This window comes from Cibotium barometz, chromosome 8 (assembly GCF_041138505.1).
Source record: "Cibotium barometz isolate CiBa-2024 chromosome 8, ASM4113850v1, whole genome shotgun sequence".
Lineage (NCBI taxonomy): Eukaryota > Viridiplantae > Streptophyta > Polypodiopsida > Cyatheales > Cibotiaceae > Cibotium > Cibotium barometz.
In genome coordinates this window covers 44,896,170-44,919,908 of record NC_141053.1, presented here as the reverse complement: position 1 = coordinate 44,919,908, position 23,739 = coordinate 44,896,170, and the positions used below count along the sequence as shown (strand labels likewise).

General features: G+C 46.0%; 1 protein-coding gene across 3 annotated transcripts in view; it reads right to left on the bottom strand.

The window, feature by feature from the left end:
- Nucleotides 1-23,290, bottom strand: part of LOC147636319 (glucose-1-phosphate adenylyltransferase large subunit 1, chloroplastic-like) — a 39,443-nt gene extending 16,153 nt beyond the window's left edge. Inside the window, exons 1-2 of one of the 3 annotated variants that reach the window (XM_086801761.1) lie at nucleotides 22,743-23,116; nucleotides 21,459-22,637 (exon numbers count right to left, since the gene is read on the bottom strand). Coding sequence is in view for 1 of the 3 variants with exons in the window: in XM_086801759.1 (XP_086657885.1) it covers nucleotides 22,743-22,982 (240 nt within the window). In the remaining 2 variants the exon portion in view is untranslated. Of the gene's footprint in view, nucleotides 1-21,458; nucleotides 22,638-22,742 lie in introns of all 3 variants that reach the window. The other 2 variants (XM_086801760.1, XM_086801759.1) reach the window with 2 other exon arrangements.
- Nucleotides 23,291-23,739: the final 449 nt, after the last annotated feature.

Genomic DNA, 23,739 nt, shown 5'->3' with positions numbered 1-23,739 from the left:
GGCTTCTTGCCACACATCTCTCAAGCTCTCAAGCTCTCTAGCACTCTTCTTGTGCAAGATCAAACTTTTCTCTCATCTTGCTCTCTTCAAGATGTCGACCCAAGAATCCGAGTTGAAGTCCATTCTCGAACGTGAAGACCTGCCTGCCGGCTCCGAAAGCCACCGATAGCGATCTTTTCGACGATTTTGTTTCAAAATCAGATTTCCAAGAGTTTAAAGTTGCTCTCGAAGCTTCTTCCTCGGAACGTCAAGCACAAGTCGCTGCGCAGATGCAGGCTTTACAGAACTCCATCTCTTTGTTGACCACTACCCTATCTACTCTTTCGAGTATGGATACTTTGGCATCTGCTTTAGGCCCCAATATTACTCCGGAACAGTTTAGAGGCGAGCAAAAGCAGCGTACCAAGGAGATAGTGTAAGTGGCAAGTCCATTTTCAGTTTCATCCATATGACGATGGCAAAAAGATCCAATTAGCAGCAAGTTTCCTCTCAAGCAAAGCTTTGCTTTGGTGGAAAGAACTCAACCCTAAACCAACGACTTGGACACAGTTCGAAGAAGTCTTCAAGAAAGAATTCCTCAAGAAAGAGGATGACTATGATATTGTTCCCGGTTTGCTACTTTGACCATGACCTCGCAGAATCTCACTTGTGAGGTCTACCTCCAGAAATTTCAAGACTTGCAGATGAAAGCTACAAAGATGGATTCTACTACTCTTTTGGGTTTCTTCGTAGCCGGTTTACCCGACTCATACCGTTAAAACAAATGCAAAACTTTGGACGAGGCCATTCATTCCGCTCGTATCTATGATGATACAATGGTCTCTTCCAAGTCTAAACCCGCGACCTGGCAAGCAAACAAGCACAAAAGGAAGTTCTCCGCACTGATGGTTAGCACGACGGAAGAAAAGTCTTCAGACCAATCTTCAAAGAATTCAACTTCGCCCCAACGAAGAAAAAACGTCTCCTTAAGGCCTTGAAGCTCAAGAAGAAGGGACGTTGCTTTCTCTGCGAAGAAAAAGGACATATCCGTATAACGAGTGTCCGAAGCAAAAGGATGCAAAAACCAACACAGACCAAAGCCAAAGGCAACTAACCAGTTGTCTTTGACAGGTACGTCAGTTACTGTACTTTCTCGCCCTAGTTCATATTCTGATTTAGGACTACGAAGATACTCTGGAATGCTATATTATGCATCTAGAGCATGTAGACTTGTTATTAGGGATTGAGTGGTTTAAGACTCTTCAAGTCCAGATAGATTAGTCTAGTCATAGTCCAGATAGATTAGTCTAAGCATACTTTTTCTTTTGAACATAGGAATACCCAGTATAGTATCTTAAGTGATTGTATACATCCCTCTCAGAGACCTCTTGTAAATACAGTTGATTTTCGAAGTATAATGAATTCTTCGTTGTATATTGCTTTCCATTGTGTCTTGATTCCACTTTCTTCATTTCTCATATCTACTATGGATGTTAATGAATTAAGTGTATTTGAAAGCAATGAATTAAAGAAGATACTTAATTTGTTTCCAGAGGTATTTCCTAAGGAACTACCATCAGGCTTACCACCCGAAAGGGCAGTAGATCATCGTATTAACCTAGTCTCTGGTGCTCACCCTGTTAGTATTCCACCTTACAGGATGAGCCAAGCTGAGGAAGATGAGTTGGCCAAACAACTCGAAGATTATTTGAGGATGGATCAAATCCGTCCAAGTAAATCACCTTGGGATGTACCTGTGTTGCTTAGGAGAAAGAAGGATAACACCTGGAGAATGTGTATAGATTACAAGAGATTGAACAAGCTGACAATTAAGAACCGTTTTCCTCTCCCTAGATCAGATGACCTGAATGACCAGTTAGCCAGAGTGAAATATTTCACAAAGATAGATTTACGTACTGGCTATCACCAAATACGTATTCATGAAAGGAATGTCGAAAGAACCACCTTTCGGACTAGGTATGGCCATTACGAGTTTCTCGTATTACCTTTTGGATTAACCAATGCTCCAAGCACTTTCCAGCAAATGATGAACGATCTTTTTCTTGAACATTTGGAAAAATTTGTGATTGTAATCTTGGATGATATTTTGATATAAAGTCATACTCTTGAGGATCACGTTAGACACCTCACGATTGTCTTAACTATTTTAAGACAGAATCGATTGTATGCTAAATTAAGTAAATGTGAGTTTTTCATGAGACAGACATCATTTACTTGGGACACAAGATCACTAGAGATGGATTGAGCATTGACTATGACCGAGTTCATAAGGTTCTAGCCTAGCCTGTACCGCAGACACTGATACAACTTCATTCTTTTCTCGGTTTTGTTGTTTTTCTTCGAAAATCTTTGCGGGAGTACTCTCAGCTCACACTACCGATAACCGACTTGTTGAAAGGTCGTGGACGTAAGTCGAATTAGCCTATCACTTGGAATAACGATCTGGATATGGCCTTCAAACTTTTGAAAGATAAAGTCAAGGAAGCACCTATCTTAGCATTACCCGATATCCTAGTCAGTCTTATGTTCTTGAAATTGATGCCAGTGACTGCGCAATCGGGACTGCAAAAACAAGCCTCCAAAAGTCACTTGTAAACTTAGAGTCCCTATCACGGACTATGTTCTGTGGTAACCCGTACAGTCTAAACAATTGCTCGATAAATTGCCGTGCTAATTGCGTAGCTATAATGGTCTTCCTTGTTGGTAAAAATCTAGCCATTTTTGTCAAGCGATCCACCACAACTCAAATAGAATCGTGGCCTTGACGTGTTCTTGGCAATCCAGTAATAAAATCCATGGAAATACTTTCCCATTTATTATCCGCGATTTGCAAAGGATGCGACCCAGCCTGTCTAAAGCGTTCAGCTTTATTTGCTTGACAAACTTGACACTTGAGAACATAATCTTCTACGTACCCTTTCATCTTTGGCCAATAAAAAGTGTGTTTTACTAATGATAATGTCCTGTGCACCCCAGGGTGTCCATCAAAAGGGGCGTCGTGACACTCCTTAAGAATCTTGGACCTAATGTCCGAAATCTGTGGTACACAAATTTTGTCATTATGGAATAGTAAACCATTGCAAATCTTTTCGTTTGTTCCACACGAACCGGAAAAGATTCTTGGATTTCGTGAAAGACGATTACGTAATACTCTTATCACAAAATACAAGATCAAGTGGAAGGATCGTGTTGAGCAGGACACTACATGGGAGACATTGACTACCCTTCAGAGGAATTACTTAGTGAGCTCAGGAGTGAGCTCTTAGAGGAAGGAGAGTATGTCATGTGCACAGTGTGTATCTACCGTGTGCTACACGCACACAGAACTAGCTTCAAGGTTTAGGGAAGCGTGCAGCTAGGCAGGCTGATTGGCGAGCTGAGTTAGGGATAGACTAACGGGCGGGCACCCAAGTGTGGACGCCCGATGACCGGCCAAGAGCCTATAAAAGGGTGGCCAAGATTAGTCATTAGTTCATAGAGTCTCGCGTGTCTTTGTGAGAGCTCTATGGTCAGGAGCCTGGATCTAGTGCAGACGTGCACCTGCTTTATGCAGCCGAGGCCGACAAAAGTCTCGAGGCCCGCAAAGGTAGCTTCGTGGCGTATGGGAAGTCACGAGGTAGAGATTGGTCAGTACGTCTATCTAGTTAGCTCAGCTCGTGGCTCGGTGGGGACAGCCAAGACTCGTGGGCTTGCCCACGGCTATCAAGGTTGGGAGGTGAGTCAGGCCTGCACCCCCTTCACGTTTGTTTGGTTTGTTTGCAAGTTTCGAGTCTTGTACCATAAGCGTTCTACGAGGAGATCCTATGGGGATTTGACACAAATCCATTCATGTACTTCACACCCCTTTAAGATTGTCTTCTAGGTAAACTAGTTTACGTGCAACTTTGAAAAAAAAAACACTTATGTTCACAACACCCACACCTTTGAATCAACACTCAATACATTAACAACACGGTCAATATGAAAAAAGAGTATCCACCATTACCAAGAATGGATGACCTAGTAGATCTTCTACACTGTAGAGGGTGCAAAGTATTTCAGTAACATGTGGAAGCTTATAGACAAGGATTATACTTTGATTGTAGCATGCAAGAGGTTGATCGTCGTAACACGCAACAAGACCCTTCTTTAAACCCGAGGGTCTATGCAATTCCACTTAGTAGATGAGAGTCGACATAGTATTGGGTCCCAATTTACCCACTACCCCCCCTCCCCCGCGCGCGCGCGGCAAGCAAGAGTATTTGCTTATATTGTTCTTTGGAAAGCTTACAATGAGTATGAAGGATGACTGAGGACTGCTAGACGCAAGGACGATGTAGACCCCAACACAGGTTGATCCAGATGCTATCCAAGCTCCTTTGAATGGCACTTCAATGACCACTATGCAACCCCAAAACTGATGGATGCACATATAATGGCTGAATGCTGAAGATGCCCTTCGTGGAGACCTGGGAATGCTTGGAGCTGATCCTGACTAGTGCTAAAATTGCTGAATACCTATATGAAGGAATGGGAGGGATGCACATGCTTTTATATTTACAAAATCATGCAATTGGCTCATTCATGCCCTATCGGCCAGTCCTTTGTAGACAAATAAAAATATTTTAATGCTTTTGGTGATGCCTGACCTGAAGCTGCTCATGACTTCTTCCATTCCTCCTGCCATGCTGGCCGACTACTGCCTAAAGGCAGTAGTGCTGGCTGCAGCCTGTGATGAGGCTGTTTATGCTGGCCGATAGCCCATGGTGAGGCTGTTGTGTTAGCCGACAGCCAATGGGGCAAGTTTAGGGCAGCCGACTGGCTGCCCAAGCCCTCTTATGAGCTGGATGCTACCCTTTATGGGCTGGCCATGCCATGGCCTAGCCCAAAGGCTTATCTAAATGCTCCTAATGCAAACCTAATACTAAGGCTGACACTACATGCACTATTTGATAAATTCTCCAAGTGGGTTAAGAGGACTAACACATGCAGACTCTCTATGGCTGTGGAGATTGACCTACGTAGCTCATGCCTGACATGTTCCCGACTGGGGCTCACAAGGGGGCCACGGCATACGACAAAATATTCCTAAAAAGGTAAATCCTATTGATATGAATGGTGCACTAATGTAGAGCCAGTGTGTCACATAGCACTCCAATGCAAGGTGCATGTGACATTGATTAACAGAATTGAACACCTTCAAACTTGACGGTGAGCAGCACAATATGAAGAGGATAGAGTGCAGAGAAGAAAGAGAGAGAATATACACAGCGTTGAGTCCAAATACCCCCACCACGAATGGTGTATTTTCGTTCTTGCTGAATGTGTAGAGGAATGACTGTCTGGCTGTAAACAGCCTGTAGATTATGATTTGGAGACCACTTTCTTGCTGTGTTTCTGGAAACGCTGCTGGCTGCCCTGGATTAAGACCTCTACCTTGTGTTTGGCTATGCACAAGCCTCACCTACTTATAGGAATCTCAGATGGCTGGCCCAAGGGCTGGAGCAACCCTTGTATAAGGGTGGGAATGCTGAATATGCTGGCGGACTTGCATATAAACTGGCCAACAACATAAAGAGGACAAATCAGATCATAGATGATGCGCTTTTCACATGTTATCTCAGTGGCCAAAAATGCCCATAAACTTTATGTGGTAGAACTACTTACGGAGCACCAAGCTATCTATGCATGTGAGTGATTTTGACTTGAGCTTACCTCTCCTCCAAGGTGTGTGGTCCAAGAACCAACACGGAGAGCAAGTGGTCTTGACTTGAGCTTTCGAGCTTTGGACTAGCACCTTGAGCTTTCGGACTCTCGATTGGCACCTGTTTGTGTGCCTTGCTTTCAGACTCTAGACATGGTGCCTGGTTGTTGGTAGGGGACTTATATCTCCTTGGAGAGTGTCACATTTCCCAGTATGAAAGGGGTCTGGTGGCAAGGAGAGTGTCACATTTCCCAGTATGAAAGGGGTCTGGTGGACTCCAGGATGTCTAAATATTTGGAAAGTACAAGCTTTGGGAATGGGGGATTATCCTAGAATACAAAGGACCACACTCCTAAAATTTAGGACAGTTGCTATTTTTGGCCTGACTCCAATGGAAATTCTGTTCACGTCATTACATCTTGAATTGAGCAGATACCAAGAGTTGGCAAAGTACCTATGAAAGAATGTCTACCAGTTGGGATATTTTTAGAGATAAAGTTTATGGAAGGACCCATCTCTTAGATTGGGACACGTGGCAAGAAAGCGGACCAAAGTGAGACAAGTGGCCTGACACTTGTTAGAAAGTGGATCAAAGTGAGACAAGTGGCCGCACACTTGTCACTTCAGCTATTGTGTGGCTCTCCACTCGTCATTGTAGCCTTCTCTTGCCATTTAGCTCATGGGAGGCCCAAATCTATAAATTGGAGCCCTCTCTCTTCATTAATGAAGGCTCTCTTGCTGCACACTAGCCTCTACCACTGTTACAGGCTGCCCTAATGATGGCTACTCTCTTTCTCTCTTGAAGGCTGCCCATGAAGAATACCGGCTGTTGGGGACTATTTTGGAGGCTTCCATCGCAAAGAAATACTGAAGGCAAGGATATTTAATCATATGATTTCTAGCCATTGTACTTGTTGTACCAACCTTTGTACCTACCGTACCAACCATTGTATTGGTTGTACCAATCCTTGTACTTGTTGTACTTACTGTACAACCGATTGTACCGACTGTACCAGCTTTTGTACTTGATGTACCAGCCACCGTACCAACTGTACCAACCACTGTACCAACAACTGTACCACTGTATCAACCATTGTACCTACTGTATCGGCTGAATGGAGAGTTGTACTTGCTGTACCAACTCTATTGCATGAAGACCTGTGGTTTTTGGAGAAGAATCAGTACCCACACGGAGGTATATGGATTATGTTGTTGGCTCGGCATTTCTACAGCCTATGTTCCAGCTCAATTGCCTTGTGTTGGGTTGTGTTATGGCATTTGTATATGGATAATCCGGCATCTCCCGTGGGGAGAGTAAGGCCCTCAAAGCTTGTACATGATATTATTCTCCGTGGGTAATAAAATACTCCAAGGGGGGGGGGGGGGGTCGGCCCATTCCGGCCTCTATGTGGTGTCACATGTGCAAGATCCATTTTCAGCATTTGTGGATGTTTTGTCCAGCTTTTATGTTTTATGCAAAGTGATGATGGATGTGTCAAGGCTATGGCCATGTTTAAGTGTTTTAATATGCATTGATGGTATCAACAAGTGTGTCAAAGACCCTAGTCCCCCGGACACCCGCCGCAAGTTACAGAGAGAGTGTCCCTGTTTGGACATACTCTTGGATTATGATGGTTATCTCATATATGATTTATTTCATTGGTATGATTTATCTCATTGATATTGGTTATTGAGACACAGCCGGCTCTTGTGCCTGTGCCTGGCATGACTTACTAGTTTTCTGGAGAGTATGGAAGATTTCGATGTTTGAATTATGATGACTTATTTTGTCTCGCCCATTTATTTGGAACATGTATTCTTTCAATTATAAGATTGTCTCCTCTCCCTCACTTGATGGGACATGACTATATCACTATATCTTGGATATAGGGCTTGAAGCTTAAAGTTGCGGACAACTTTAGAGTAGATGGGAAGATGTCACCTGCTTGGACATTTCCCAAAAGGGGTCAAGTGGACTCCAGGACGCCCAAATATTTGGAATGTACAAGCTTTGGAAATGAGGGATTATCCATTACAAAAGACCCTGGCACACCCAGAACTTGGTCAAAACACCCGAGGTAGTTCCCTGGACAAGAGATGGTCACTTGAACCCAGGTGTCGTGAGAGAGGCATGACTGACAATCACCCGAAGATCTAGGAAGAATTTAGTGCAAGAACAAGCTCTTATAAGGCTGTCCACGCTCACTTAAGACGTGGGCACCAGAACAGGTGGTCGATCCTCTTTTATTATTCCACACACTTGTAACACGCAGAAGCTCTGGGGGTCTTCTTTCAGCCCTAAACACTCCTGGAAACATGCTGATGCAAAACGCAGATATGAGTTAGCTCTGAGAAGGTACATGAGCATGTCATGCACATGACAGGTGGGCATGGCTAAGGCACAAAAATCAACAAAAGGATGTGGGCACCAAGATAGGTGGTTGATCCTCTTTAATTATTCCACACACTTAGCAAAGATTGGTGAGCATGGCTAAGGCACAAAAATCAACAAAAGGACGTTTTTTCATCATCGCTTGAGAAGAAAAAGCCTGTTTTGCATTTTTGCCACCCTGAACCTCTCAGACATGAAATCTGTACAGTGCACTTATGTCCGTACAATCACATACATGTCTATGGACGTCATACTTGCATCCATATAGCATTCCATACTATTGTACTACAGTCTGCAACTATCGTTATCATTTGTACCTGCTGTGTGCCTTTTGTACCTGTTGTACCAGCTGTACCAACTATTCTAGGGTTTCTATACCACTTGCTGTACCAACTGTACCACCTATAACAGCTGCTTTAGGGATTATGTACCAGAAATACCAGTTTGTGTTACCTATTGTACCGCATTTGTACCATTTTGCACCAGCTGAATATGCTGATTTTTTGTTTGTGCTGGCTCAACTCAACCGGTTGGAGTTTATGGCATTCTCTATCTTGGTTATTAGTGATGTAATTATTTTTATATATTGGCATATATGAAGCATGGGGAAGAATCAGTATATATATATATACCTAGATGAATCCAAGAACATGCCCAAATTCATCTTTTAGAATCAATACCCAATCAGGAAATCAAGAAGAGGATCACACATATTCATGGAATTTATGGGCATTTGTACAAAGCCCTTTCTCTTCTTGGATTTGTTTTTGTATGTGGATAATCTTACAAGAACCCTAGTTATTGGGTGAGCCCCCAAAGCTTGTGCATTTGAAATACTCCTTGGTAATAAAGATCTCCAACCTGGGGGGGGGGGGGGTTTGTTGTTGGGGATTTCGGCTCAGTGGTGTGTCCCTGCGCATTTGTTTCATTTTCAGCATTAAGGATGTTTTCTCATGTTTCCACTTTGTGAATATGGTTTGAGTGGATGTGACCAAGGTTAAATGTTTGTTATGCAATGATGATATTAAAGTGTGTCAAAGGCCCTAGTCCCCCAGGCTGCTCGGTTTCATTAAACTAAGGAGATTGTTTGGGACCAAGATCCCAACTTACCTGCACATTTCTAACAAACAGTGTTCTCCATGCTCAGAACAGGGAGGTTGATGTCATCGTCAGATTATCTTGAAACGGATGGTCAGACATAGCGAACTAATCAGGCTATGGAGGAAATGCTACGGGCATGTCTCTAAGAGGCCATGGGCATGTCTCTAAGAGACGATCTCAGTGGGAATGGTACCTCCCAACAATAATAGTTGTAAACATTCAGTCAGTGGTTTCAGCCTGTTTACAGTAACAGCCAAAGTCACCCATTGCCAAGGGAGTCCTACAAGAGGGTATGGACAGTATGGACCACTATTTCTGCAGTAAACTATCAAGAATAAAAGCATACTAGCATCTTCGTGTGGTGCACAGCTTCTTGTAGCTTTTGCAATACCCCATGAATTAGTTAGATGTGCATATAAATCAAATACCTCGAGCTCCACTGGTCCCATGTGAGCCCAATCCGGGACAAGTCAGCCAAGGATCCATCTCAGTCGGCCAAGGTCAGGTGTGCATTGTCCTGCACAGGAGTATGGTACCGGATGCCAGACCATTGTGTAGATAGTTAGGGTGTGGGCACTTCTCTGCTGGCCGACTGCATTTATGCAGTCGTGGACATTTTTCAGCAGTCGTGGGCACTTGCTATGCTGGCCGACTGCTCTCCCAGGGGCATATATATAGGCCCCTTGCCCCCACCACTCATTCATTCAGTTTTCTCGGGATCTTGTGTATAGAGAAGAGTTTACACACCTATCTCTCTGTGTTTCTTGTGCTGTTTATTTTCTGCAGTCTACTTGCTCTTGTTCTACCCAAGTTTGGTTATCATTTCCGCTGCATATTCTGACATGGTATCAGAGCCCTAGGCTCGAAATAGATCTTGGGAGTTTTTCTGAGCAAGAGGGGGAGCGTTAGGCTGCTGATTGGTGGACTGTTTTGGGCTGAACGGGAAGAGAAGGTGCAAGAGGAAGGCGGGCCAAGGTGCTGGACAGCCACTTGCAGGTTTTCAGATTTTTTTTTCCCCGACCCACCCACCCTTTCAGGTTACTCTCCGCGACGGCAGATTTACTAGAGATGGCTGAGAAGCACGTGAAGATTCCGACTCTCCCCACGTTCCCAGTGGATCGTCAATTGGACGGGTGCAATTACGGCATCTGGAAGGTCATTATGGAGTCGGTGCTGGAGTCATATGACCTTGCTGATTTTATCATCATCGGGGTTCCACGGCCGGAAGCTGAGGAAGGGGAGTTACTATCGACGAGGAAGGACCGAGAGGCACAGGCACACATGTGATGTGGGATCGTGTCGACGCCAGGGTCCGGTCGTTTATTTTCCTCAATTGCACACCACAAGTGATCAATCATGTGAAGCACATGACGCTGGCGAGAGGCATATGGGAGCAATTGTTGGCTTCTTTGTATAACAGGGTATCCCCCATGAAACGGATCTCCTTGGAAGTGCAGATGCGGGTTATGAACCCTGCAAAGTCTTCGACGATGCGGGAAGACATTAACAAGCTGCAGGCCCTTCAGCAGGAAGTCCTACAAGCTGGGAAAGAGATATCATCTGAAGATATGGCCATCACTTTGCTTTCCCACTTGCCTGGTCAGTATTCTGCTTTCTATTCCTTGTTGATCACGAGTGGCAGGCTCAGCACCATTACTTGGGAGGAGCTTGTGCCAATGGTCTTGGACTAGGAGGAACGTTTCACGAACCCTCCTCACGGCGGAGGTTCGGAGGCCTTAACTGGCCAACGATCGAAAGGCCGGAATAACAACAAGGGCAAAGGGAAGGCTTCACAGGAGAAGTCTTCTGAGAAGAAGCCTGATCCAGAACGAGAGAAGCTGAAGGCCGAAAGATCTTGTAATGATTGTGGCGAGAAAGGCCACTACTGGAGGAAGTGCCCTAAGCGGACAGGGAAGAGTGTTGATTCCTCAGCCTCAGCTGCAAAGACTCCGGCATTTGTGCACTTAGAGATGGTGGACTCCGATGCTTCATCATCTTCGAGCGAGGAGGCAGTTGGCTTCACCGCGAAGGATACTCGGGAATGGACTCTCGACAGTGGTGCTTCCAGGCACATGACTCCATCCCGTGACTTCTTTCTGGATCTGAAACGACAGTCAGGTCGTATCTTTATTGGCGATAACTCCACTATTCCGATACATAGTGAGGGCCGGATGGAGATTATTCTCGACGGCAAGGGGGGCAAGCATGCTTCCCGTGTTCTTTATGTCCCTGCTCTGGGTTTTCATCGTCTGTCAGTGCATGAGGTATGCAAGACTGGCTTTCGAGTGGAATTTGAGGAGCATTTAGTTGCTCTTTAAGGGACCGTGAGACTGGCCAGGTTGTTTGGGAAGGCGGTGTGGAGAATGGCATCTACAAACTCTCTGCACTCTCCTCATTGACAGGTTCTCAGGTCGGAGATTTGTGGCACTTTCGTTTTGGCCACTTAAATGTGGATGCTTTGAGGCGTGCCTTCCGGGACCAAATGGTGGTTGGCTTGCCAGATGTTGGTAGTAGGCAAGGGCGTTGCAGCTCTTGCATACGTGGTAAGCGGCACAGGGAACCCTTTCCGAAGCAGGCTTCCAGGCGGGCTTCGAAACCATTGGAGTTGATTCACATTGACTTGTGTGGACCTCAGCAGATACCATCTTTGGGAGGATCTCTCCACTTTATGCTACTTGTTGATGATTGTACCAGATTCACGTGGGTCTACTTTCTTTCTCAGAAGGACCAGGCTTTTGCTCGGTTCAAGGATTGGCACGTGATGGTGGAGAGAGTCTGGATATCAGGTGAAGACTCTTAGGGCTGATAAAGGAGGTGAATTCTCCTCGACTGTATTTTTCAGATTTTGTGCAGATCATGGCATCAAAAGGTAACTGGCCAATACCGGATCGCCTTCGAAGAATGGAGTTGTTGAACGCAAGAACAGGACTGTGGTGGAGATGGCGAGGACCATGCTGGAGCATCGTGATCTTCTTCGTCCACTTTGGGGTGAGGCTGTGGCAACGGCTGTCCATACCATTAACCGATCTCCGACGACTTCAGTACCCCATATGACTCCATTTGAGGCATACTTTGGCAGGAAACCCGATGTCTCGCACTTCCGTGTCTTTGGGAGTGATGCGTATGTACATATTCCAAAGAAGCAGAGGGGGAAGCTTGACTCCAAGTCCCGCAAGCTGGTATTTGTGGGGTATAACTCTCTTTCCAAGGGATACAGGTTGTATGATCCAGATAGGAATGAGATTGTTGTCAGCCGGGATGTGGTCTTTGACGAGCATGTTCCAGCATCCACTGTTGAGGAGCCGCCACTTCTTGGAGATCCAGAGGAGTCTGATGATGATTCCCAGTCTATCATTCCAGTTGATCCACCTCAGTCATCACATGAGGTCGAGCCCGCAGGCTGAGTAGAGCCCCCGCGACCACAGGAGGCTCCACGATTTGTTCGAGTACCTAGGTGGTTGTTAGACAGCCTTCAGGAGTCAGGTGTCACGGAGCTACCCTCCGAGTGGACCACAGAGAACGGCCCTCGAAGATCACATCGAGTCCGAGATAAAAGCAACACGGCGGAGCTTCTTCAGGTGAACTATGCTTTGATGTCTCGTATCATGCGGGATAAAGAGCCCACTTCCATAAAGGAAGCCCTTTCACAGGATACTTGGAGGAAAGCCATGCAGGTGGAACTTGATGCCATCGAGAAGAACAACACTTGGGAGTTGGTACCGAGGCCGTTGAAGCGGTCAGTCATTGGTGTCAAATGAGTCTTTAAGACCAAATACGCGTCTGATGGGTCGGTGGACAAACATAAAGCCAGGCTTGTGGCTAAAGGTTATGCTCAGCGGCCAGGCATCGACTACGAGGATACCTTTGCACCGACAGCGCGGGTGTCCACGATTCGGACCGTTCTTGCCCTTGCTTCTTCTCAGAGGTGGCCCGTGTATCAAATGGATGTAAAATCTGCGTTCCTTAATGGTGACCTGCAGGAGGAGGTGTACGTTGAGCAGCCTCCAGGCTTTATTGTTCCAAGATCGGAAGGGATGGTTTACAGGTTACGTAAGGCCTTGTATGGTCTTAAGCAAGCTCCCAGGGCTTGGAATCAGAAGATTGATTCCTTCTTTATTCGGACTGGATTTCAGAGATCGGTTGCAGATCCGAACCTGTATCTCTTTCGGGAACGCGGCATGGTCACGCTTATCATCCTGTATGTGGATGATCTCATTCTCACCGGCGGTCATTTGGAGCACATTGGAGTGACGAAGGCTGCCTTGTCAAAGGAGTTTGAGATGACCGACTTAGGCTTACTCCACTTCTTTTTGGGATTGGAGATTTGGCAAACCCAGAGGGGATTTTGGGATGGAGAACTGCAAGCCTATTACTTCGCCGATGGACCCGGACACAAAGTTAACCGTTACAGATCCTTGTGAGCCAGTTGATGCCTCGCAGTACCGGAAGTTGGTCGGTTCATTGATTTGGTTGCTGAACACCAGATTGGACTTGAGCTTCTCCATGGGGTTGTTGAGCTCTTTTATGCAGACGCCATTGAAGTCTCATTGGGACGCAGGATTGCGGATCTTGCGGTATCTGCAGAGTACGAAGGATATGGGACTCTTTTACACAGGAGGGAATAGAGTCAAGCTCCAAGGTTAGGTTGGAGTGACTCAGATTGGGGAGGAGATCCAGACACGAGGAGATCTACTTCAGGATACAGTTTTACCCTCGGCTCAGGAGCAGTTTCTTGGAGCAGCAAGAGGCAGCCAACTATTGCCCTTTCTTCGACAGAGGCAGAGTATCGGGCTGCTTGTGGTGCTGCTTGTGAGGTTGTATGGCTGTGGAGGCTGCTAGGCGAGGTTGGGTTTCCACAGAGGGAGCCCACAGTCATCCAGTGCGATAACCAGAGTTGTATAGCTATTGCTCGGAACCCGGTTTTCCATGCCCGGACCAAGCATATAGAGATACAGTATCACTTTGTACGTGAGAAGATCTTGGCTGGTGACATCTTGCTATTGTTCGACGGAGGACAATGCGGCGGACCTCTTCACGAAGTCTCTACCTCAGGCTATGCTCAAGCGGCACTCCAGCTCCCTTGGGTTGGTTTCACAGCCAAGAGCTGAGAGGGGGTGTTATCTCCTGTCTATATTTATACACTAGGGCCTTTGTTGTGGGTGTGCCCGCCCTGTATAAGGTGTTTTATCATTTTTCCACACTCCTCGTATTTTTCCCATTTTTCCTAGTGGTGGGGAGGGTTGCCAGAGGAAGCCAGGAGCACTCCAGTGCAGGCCGACTCCATACACATGAGTCGTGGGCTACTGGACTGCTGGCCGACTGCAGTTTCTCAGTCGTGGGCACTTCTCTGCTGGCCGACTACATTTATGCAGTCGTGGACATTTTTCAGCAGTCGTGGGGACATTTTTCAGCAGTCCTGGGCACTTCCTATGCTGGCCGATCTGCTGGAACATCTCTGCAACACTCAAGGCTGGTGCCCTAGCTCGGCTGCTTGGTGCACTTTGGTCCCATGGTTCTTGGTCTCTCTCGTCGTCGAAGCTCGCCATAGCAGGAAAACACACTTCCTTTCCGGAGCGCAATCTGATCATCCACTATGTGTGTGGGAGAAGTTCGAAGACTGAAAACAAACCGTCCTTCGAGGGACAGGAGTCACTCTGAAAGGGGTAGTCCACCGGCATCTGAAAACCAACCACACGAGCGAGAAAAAATTCTAGTTTCTTTACTGAATCTTTACACTTGAAGTAGGCTCTCATACCACTGTAACATGCGGAAGCTTCGGAGAAGATCGGTAACTTCAATGCTCAGAAATCAGCACTCTTTTCGCGACGGAATTAACGCACAAAACTGAATGAAGATGTGCAGAAACTAGAGAGAGAGAGAGGGAGAGATGCAGAGGACACAGTATTGGGTCCCAAATACCCTCTGTAGGGCCCCCACCACGGATTGTGTATTTGCTTTATTAGAATGATGTAAATCTGAAAAGAAAATACAGAAAACCTTGACCTTTCTTGGCTGAGAAATCTCTGCCCTTGACCTGCAGTCCTTCACCCCTTTGCGTTAGCAAGCCCTTGGCTGTCTTGGCCCCTTGGATTGCTTGAGCACTTGGTGAATGATGAGATAACACAACTGAATTATGGCTCACCTATTTATACTCCTCCACAACAGCAATCGGCCAGCATCATATCCAGGCGGCCAGCAATAAATTGTCCCACGACTGAATATTCAGCATTTAATGCTGAAAAATTCACATAAAAAACTGCACTTCTTTCCCTAGTTGGCTGGGCATTATGCGCTTGAATCTAGATGGGCTGGGCACTGAATCTAGACTGCCTTGGGGACTGGGCAGCCTGTATGGGCTGCCCCAAACTTGCCCTACAGCCCTTATAACACTAGATGTGTTGTTGGCTGCCCCTAGCATGCCCCTAGGGCTGTCCTACAGCCCTTCCATGGCTGGTGGGTTCAGCCAAGGCCTTCCTGGCCCTCATGGGGGTGGTTTCACACTATCCCCATGCCCACACTAAGACTTGGGGTAGCCCTTGTCAGAATATGCAGCGGAAATGATAACCAAACTTGGGTAGACAAGAGCAAGTAGATTGCAGAAAATAAACAGCACAAGAAACACAGAGAGATCGGTGTGTAAACTCAGCTCTTTGCTTGAGTTGCAGATGCGTGCATTGGAGATCCGACAGCATGAAGACGAAGCCATGCGACGCGTGGAACACGAGTGTTACCTAGCATCTTTGGATGCCAGATTGTCATCGACGGCGCCCTCAAATCATTTTCCAGAGAAAATGAACTTCAGTAAGTATAATGGTAAACTCGACCTCACAACTCTCTATTCATGGTTGCATCAATTTGAAGCTTACTTTGCCGCAGTTGGAAAGACAGATACTGACTGAGTGATCTTAGCCGGTTGATACTTGGAAAGTGAGGCCATTCCTTGGTGGACTCGGTGGGCTCATGCCCACACCAGATTAGGTATGGCAGCTTCTGTGTGGGACAAGTTTATCCGCGACCTTAAGCAGTGGTTTCTACCGCCCCACTACCTTGAGCGACTCGAAGACGAGTTCAGAGGAGCGCGTCAGAACACGCAACCAGTCCTTCAGTTTGCCAATAGAATTGACTTTATGTCTGCAATTAGGCTTATCTGATACGGACAAGAAAGGGCAGTTTTTGTATGGCCTTGACACGCAAATCCAATGGGAGGTGCGTATGTTTAGGCCAGCCACCTTCGAAGGCGCACTCTCGCTTGCGCAAAGTGTAGAAATGAAGCACAATGGTGGCAAGCCCAAGACTTCCCAACCGGCTTCTCCCAAAGCTACTGCCTCAGGGGGCAAAGGCCAGAACCAGGCGGGGTCTTCCCCAAGACAGAGCTCAGGAGCCTCTAGCTCCAAGAACTCGAACAATGCATCTAAGCTTCCTCCATACGAAAAAGCCGAGGCAGGCAAGACAGATGGCAAGTAATTTTGGGTATTCAATGGTTTCACAAGTTTCTTCCAGATGTCAAGTGGGACAAGTACAATTTTCAGCTACGGTTGAGCAGCATGACATTGATGTGGAGAAAGTCCTTAAGTTGCTGGAAAGCAACGAGCTCTACGTCAATGAAAAGAAGTCGGTAGTTTATCTGTTCCAAGTGCATTACTTGGGATACATAATTAGTGCCGAAGGCATTCGACTTGATCCGGCTAAAGTGGCCGAGATTGTCAATTGAGAAATACCTCAGACAGCCTATGACATCAGATCCTTTGTGGGTATATGCCAAGTATACTCCACCCACATAGACAAGTTTTCTGATCTCTCGGCGGCGGACCTCACCGATCTGCTAAAGGGTGTGAAGACAAGAAGGCAAAAGATTCGAATGACTCCACGAGCGTTGGAGGCATTCAAGAACCTCAAGGTGGCTTTATCAAAAGCGCCTTGTTTAGCACTTGCCTTGTGGGACAAGCCATTTCAGGTGATCACCGATGCGAGTAGCATCGCAATTGGAGGTGTGTTACAACAGAATGGTCATCCAGTAGCTTACACATCTCGTAAGTTACTACCCGCGGAGAAAAATTACTCAGTCTACGATCGTGAACTCCAAGCAGTATAATATAGGCCTTGAAACATTTTCTTTATGGCCGTGGCTTTGAGGTCGCACTGACCATCAGGCATTACGCTGCATTCAGACAATGTCGAGTGCACAGTGGAGTGATCGACAATACCGTTGGAGCCAGATATTCCAGCAATTCGGTGGTATGATTGAGTACCTTCCAGGAAAGGCCAATCCAGTGGCCGATGCTTTGAGCAGGAAGGGACAAGTGACTCCGTTTCAGACCACTAGACTCGATCTTGTTGATACAGGACTAGATGACATGAAGCACACGTACACGGATTCCGAGGAATTCAGTACACAGTGGGAACAGGCATTGGATGCCACAGGACCATGCCACTTTCTAATACGCGATGGTTGGCTTTTCTACAAAGGCCGACTATGTGTCATGAAGTCGCTTAGGGCAACTCTTCTCCATGATGTCCATGATGCCATTACTGGTGGTCATAGGGGCATGAATTCGACTCTGGAGAAATTGGAACGGCAATATTACTGGCCAAAGATGAGGCGAGATGTGTTTACATATGTACAACGCCATGATATTTGTCAAAAGGTGAAAGCTCCTCGTGGAAAGAAGATACGGTTGTTACAGCCCTTGCCAATTCCCGAGGGTCCTTTCCAAGATATTTCAATGGACTTAATGTCACTCACGAATCTGCCTCCCAATCTGAGTAAGCGTAATACGTAGTGCTTAACTATTGCTGATAGATTTGGCAAATTTGTTATGCTTATTCCTTGCAGGGCCAATGTGACCGCCGAGGATGTTGCCCAGTTGTTCATTCGGCATTCGTACCCGATTGGCGGGATTCCTAGGACCATAGTGTCGGACCGAGATGACAAGTTTTAATATAAAACTAAAAAGATAATAGTACATACTATAAGGAAAATTACTCTCCTATAATAACATACAAGAGTTAGTCTTGGAGGACATTGTTTGATAACTTCGATACTAAATCGAATTTTTCCAGTGCATTCCATCCACAGACGGACGGCCAGACAGAGATATACAACCAGTTGGCCTTTGATGTGCTGAAGTGTTATGTCCACGATCAGCAAGGTAAGTGGGAATCTTATTTGCCTTTAGTTCAAGCTGATTTAAATGATTCTTTTTCTTCAGCTATTGGCAGGACTCCATGTGAGGCAACGTTTGGAAGACCTTTCCAGTCGGTTGTTGACCAAGACCTTATCTTCAGTGCCTAAAGCGAACAGAGTGATGGAGTCTTACCAAGAGATTTTAGAGTCAGTAAAAGACAGATTGGCTAAAGCGCAAGAGGCCTACACTCAAGAAGCCAATAAAGATAGAAGGGATATGAAGTTTTCGGAAGGGGATTGGATTAATCTTCGGATTATGGAGCAAAGATTGAAACAGGTGGGCAAGCGATGCCCAAAGTTGTCTTTCAGGAGCTTCGGACCTTTTCCCATTAGGAAGAAGATTAATGAGGTGTCTATGCACTTAAAGTTACCTCCAAGTTGGACTATGCACGATGTGTTTCATGTCAGTTGGTTAAAGCCATATGCACGTCCTATCCCTTCATAAGTTAAAGACAAGGTGGAACCAAATATTGTTGATGAAGCAGATTATGGTTCCAGAATAGATCCTTCTCCACCGTTTCAAGCATGGCTCAGGCCAAAGACAAAGACAGTTCCTCACGAAGTTTCAAGACCGAGGGACCCACGAAGCGGTATGGCTCGACAAAGAGTTTTTTGAAGACTATCCGGCGTTATTGAGACGGATTATTTGGAGGCTATGCAGCTTCTGTCAAGTTAAGCAGAAGGGAATGTCACGAGCGTCCCGCACTTGTATGCCACGTACACATATCTGTACAGAAGGTGCACGACCTGGAATGGTAAACTGGTCCCATGTGAACCCAGTCTGGGACGAGTCAACCAGGGATCCATCTCAGTCGTCCGAGGTCAAGTGTGCATTGTCCTACACAGGAGTCCAAGGTCAGGTGTGCACTGTCCTGCACATGAAACAGTGCCAGTCCGCGCTGTGAGTCTCCCTCTAGAATGATGACAGTGATTTGGTGTATCTGGCATGGTATCGGATGCCAAACCATTGTGTAGATAGTTAGGGTTTGCTTTTAGGAATAGGGGCCAGCCCATAGGGCTACCCCAAGTCTTAGTGTGGGCATGGGGATAGTGTGAAACCACCCCCATGAGGGCCAAGAAGGCCCTGGCTGAACCCACCAGCCATGGAAGGGCTGTAGGACAGCCCTAGGGGCATGCTAGGGGCAGCCAACAACACATCTAGTGTTGTAAGGGCTGTAGGGCAAGTTTGGGGCAGCCCATACAGGCTGCCTAGTCCCCAAGGCAGTCTAGATTTAGTGCCCAACCCATCTAGATTCAAACGCATGATGCCCAGCCAACTAGGGAAAGAAGTGCAGTTTTTTATGTGAATTTTTCAGCATTAAATGCTGAATATTCAGTCGTGGGACAATTTATTGCTGGCCGCCTCGATATGATGCTGGTCGATTGCTATTGTGCAGGAGTATAAATAGGTACGCCATAATTCAGTTGTGTTATCTCATCATTCACCAAGTGCTCAAGCAATCCAAGGAGCCAAGACAGCCAAGGGCTTGCTAACGCAAAGGGGTGAAGGACTGCAGGTCAAGGGCAGAGATTTCTCAGCCAAGAAAGGTCAAGGTTTTTTGTATTTTCTTTTCAAATTTACATCATTCTAATAAAGCATATAGACCATCCGTGGTGGGGGCCCTACAGAGGGTATTTGGGACCCAATACTGGGTCCTCTCCATCTCTCCCTCTCTCTCTCTAGTTTCTACACATCTTCATTCAGTTTTGTGCGCTAATTCCATCGCGAAAAGAGTGCTGATTTTTGAGCATTGAAGTTACCGATCTTCTCTGAAGCTTCCGCATGTTCGACGCAATAGTCGGAATAGAACACTGTATCAAGATATGCTCTCACACACACTCTCCACACACACACACACACACACATAAGAGCATATATTCACACAAAGGCCTTCGTATACTGAGTTTCTGTCAAACCTCCAGAGATGCAGGGCAAACTCAACCATAGTGAAGCCTAACACTAAGAGAAGTAGCAAATAGAAAGAATTAGTGCAGCAAATAAGTAGTTGATAGGGCAAATGCACCACTAAAGATAGAAAGAATTAGCACAATATCAACTTGTAGTTCACAAAAAGTGCAGCAGTTAAAGGTAAGCCCAAGCAACCATGCCTGCATACACCTTAGTGCACAGGCATTATTGAACAATGGCTGTCTGTAAATCTGCTTGTCATTCTTGATCCACAACTTGTAGGTCACAGCAAGTGCAGCAGGCACAAAAAGCAGAGCAGCACAGAGCATGAAGAAAAAGTCCAGATCAGAACAAGGCATAAAGATCAGTCCACATGATGGCAGATCAGGGCTGATAAAGAGGGGCAGCAACAGCGTATTCAAAGCAAGAAGCCTCTTGACAGGCAATTGCAATCAAAACCTGCCGGCCCTAGTGCCTAATTGAGGCCACCATTTCACCACTTCAGGCATTAACTTTAGCATCCAGTGAGCAGTAGTTCACAACAATTTTCAGTCCCAGCAAAGCCCCACATTGTTCATCAATCTCTGTATAGCAATAAATAACGCATCTTAGTTACTAGAACTGAGTGCTAGGTGGTTACAAGAACCCATCTGCTCATCAGGCATGCAAAGCCTATAGGCATCAGAGTTTCAAGCCAAAAACCATAAACAATGAGGTCGCCACCAAGCTTGAACAGTGGCATGCTTGAATGTTTTTCATATGAGAACCAACTCGCATATTTATTTTACATAAAGCTAGCAATGCCAGGTACACTTTGCCATGCAAGGCAATCAAGGCAAAGTAATCAGCAGCAGTTAGGGTGGCTTCACAGCAGACAGATGCCAAGCACAAAACTGACAGACTGAAGTATTGGGGGCTCATGAGAGCTCGTCTAGAAGAGGGACCGCACCTTGAGGCCACCAAAATTCAGTGGTGGGCCCATACAAGCTCACCCTTTCCGAATCCACCCTTAGTCAAATGGCCATATTCTCATCTTCATCCCGCAAACCTCGTATTTTTTGAAAGCCATTCATGTTTGGCTTGGAATGTAGGCTCAAAAAAAACCTGATATTACCGATATGGAAATGTCCTCAACAACACACATCAGAAATATGAGATGAACACATCCTCCAGGGTCAGGAATAATTACTTGCTGAAAAATCCAGAGACCCAAACAGCAATGGGCTCTTCAAAAGAGCTCTAGTCATTGTGTGCCCTCCTGTCCTTCCTCCTAGAATTCAACCGATACACACCTTGCAACCTGACATGCAGACCCAAGAATGATCAGTAACCAGAGGGTGGCTCTTGCTTCTTGTCATCTAGCATATGAAGCTTTCACTGCAGGCATGGATGACTTTAAGGGCGTCCATATGTTCTCAACCAATACAGTCAAATGAACTTTGAGGCATTTGATTTGACCTTTCAACAGCCTGATCCTTCTAACATCATAAGCGGTTGGTCATAGGAGGAGTACCAAGACCACAACAAGATAGTAGTGCGTCTGATTTGCATAAGTCTACTGAAGTCACTCAGCTAAAGTTACAGCCTTGCAACTCACAGCTGGACCTTAAACAAAATTCTGGCAATTTCAAGGCAGATAAAGAACTGTACTCACATGGTTTCTGTCCAGTAAAGATGTGCGGAGTTACAAGCAGCCCTATTGTGACAGCAACTTCAGAACTAAGTCGGATTAAGGGGGGTGATGCAAATTAAAGAGCAACTAAATTCCTGCATCAGATTTTGATCATGCGGCTCACATCAATCTCCAATTCGTTAAGATCTGGTGCCTAAGTAGTTGAGACTCCCTCAATTTGTCAATTCCTAAGCATTCCAACCACTAGTTAGATGTCCGGATCGGGGCTTGAAGAAAATGCTGTCAAGTTGCAAGAATGAGGTAATGGTGAACAAAATTTGGGCCATTAAATGCCTTGCCGTTTCTCTCCAAGTACTGTTCTTTAGTGTTGCTGCAGCAGTTGATAAAGTGTGAGCGTCTGTAAAGCTTAGTTGAATCGTCATAGTGCAGAACTTTAATGAGCGGATAAGCCAGTCATCTACAGCTCGAGAAAAGGGAGGTTTACAACTCTTCAAATGCATCAACTATTGATAATCCAATCAGACCAGGTGCAGGAATGCATAAAACTCTTTAAAAACATTTATATCTGAGTTGATTGAGGAAGCCATGACCTTATAGCCAGATGCATGCACACAGTCTGCACCGAAATTTTTGACCCTACATGAATGGCAAATTGATAGAATTCTTGTAGAGCATACATTGCCCTCTCAGACGCACAAAATGCACCAACACTTGGAAGAAAAGCTTGCAGGACAGCTGAACAGAAAGCCAAGCCGTGAATGATGAGAGGGTGAACAGAACGAAGAAGAAGAAGAGAACGGGTCTGAAGAAGCAGTGATACGAGAGAGAGAGAGATGTTACCGCAAGCTGCTGAGCGAGGTCTGATAAGACGGAAGTCGAAGACACTGAGGCGCGGCAGGCACGCTGGTGCTTCTGCTGCTGCTGATGGTGATGATGGCCTCCGATGTTTGAGAGGGGAGGGGAAGGGGAGCTATGGCGGGAAGAAAACAGAGAAGTGCCTAGAAATGAAGAAGATGAGGGCGAAGAGGAACCGCAGAGGAAGGGGGAAGAAAGGAGGAGCGCAGAATCAGAAGAAGCCATGGCGGGCACGAACAAGAAGGATGAGAGGAGGAGGAAGCTCTCTGTGTGATGAAGCCAAAGAACTGTCACGCAGGGTCTTGAAGAATTAGGGTTTCACACCATAGCCACTGGGCTTCGAGACGCTCTCACTATGTGAAAGACGGCGTTGTTCGTTTCTGTTATCGTTCTCAAATGCATGCATGCATGGTAACCCATGAAGAAGATCACCACCCACCTCACCCATTCTATCCTCAATCTCAGCCGTCCCTTCCCATGACTCACGTAGCTCAACGTTGGCACGTGTGTGTTGAACAAAATAGACACGAATCAATCGTGCGGCCGTAGAACTTGGGTTATTTGATATTTTGATGACTCTGAAAGGAATCTGCTTGTTGGATATCTCGTCTTGCTAAAGCCACACAGCACACACTTGCCCTCACTTTGACACAAATCCTAGTGTTGTACCATGACACATTGTTTATGATTTTGTCACCCTCCTACCTAGCATCCTGATATTAATCCTAGTGTTGTACCATGACACATTGTTTATGATTTTGTCACCCTCCTACCTAGCATCCTGATATTAATTGTATGGCTAGAATCTAACGAGGTCCTCGAGTCGTAACTCTGAATGCGAATCTCTCGTTCCATGAGTGTGGCGAGTCTATAAGCTTACTTGCCTTGTTGAGAGAGAAAGAGAGCCAAGAATGTGAAACTTAACCAAAGGTTATGGTTCAAATGGCAGCTCACTCTAGGAGGGAAGAGAAAGAGTGAGGGG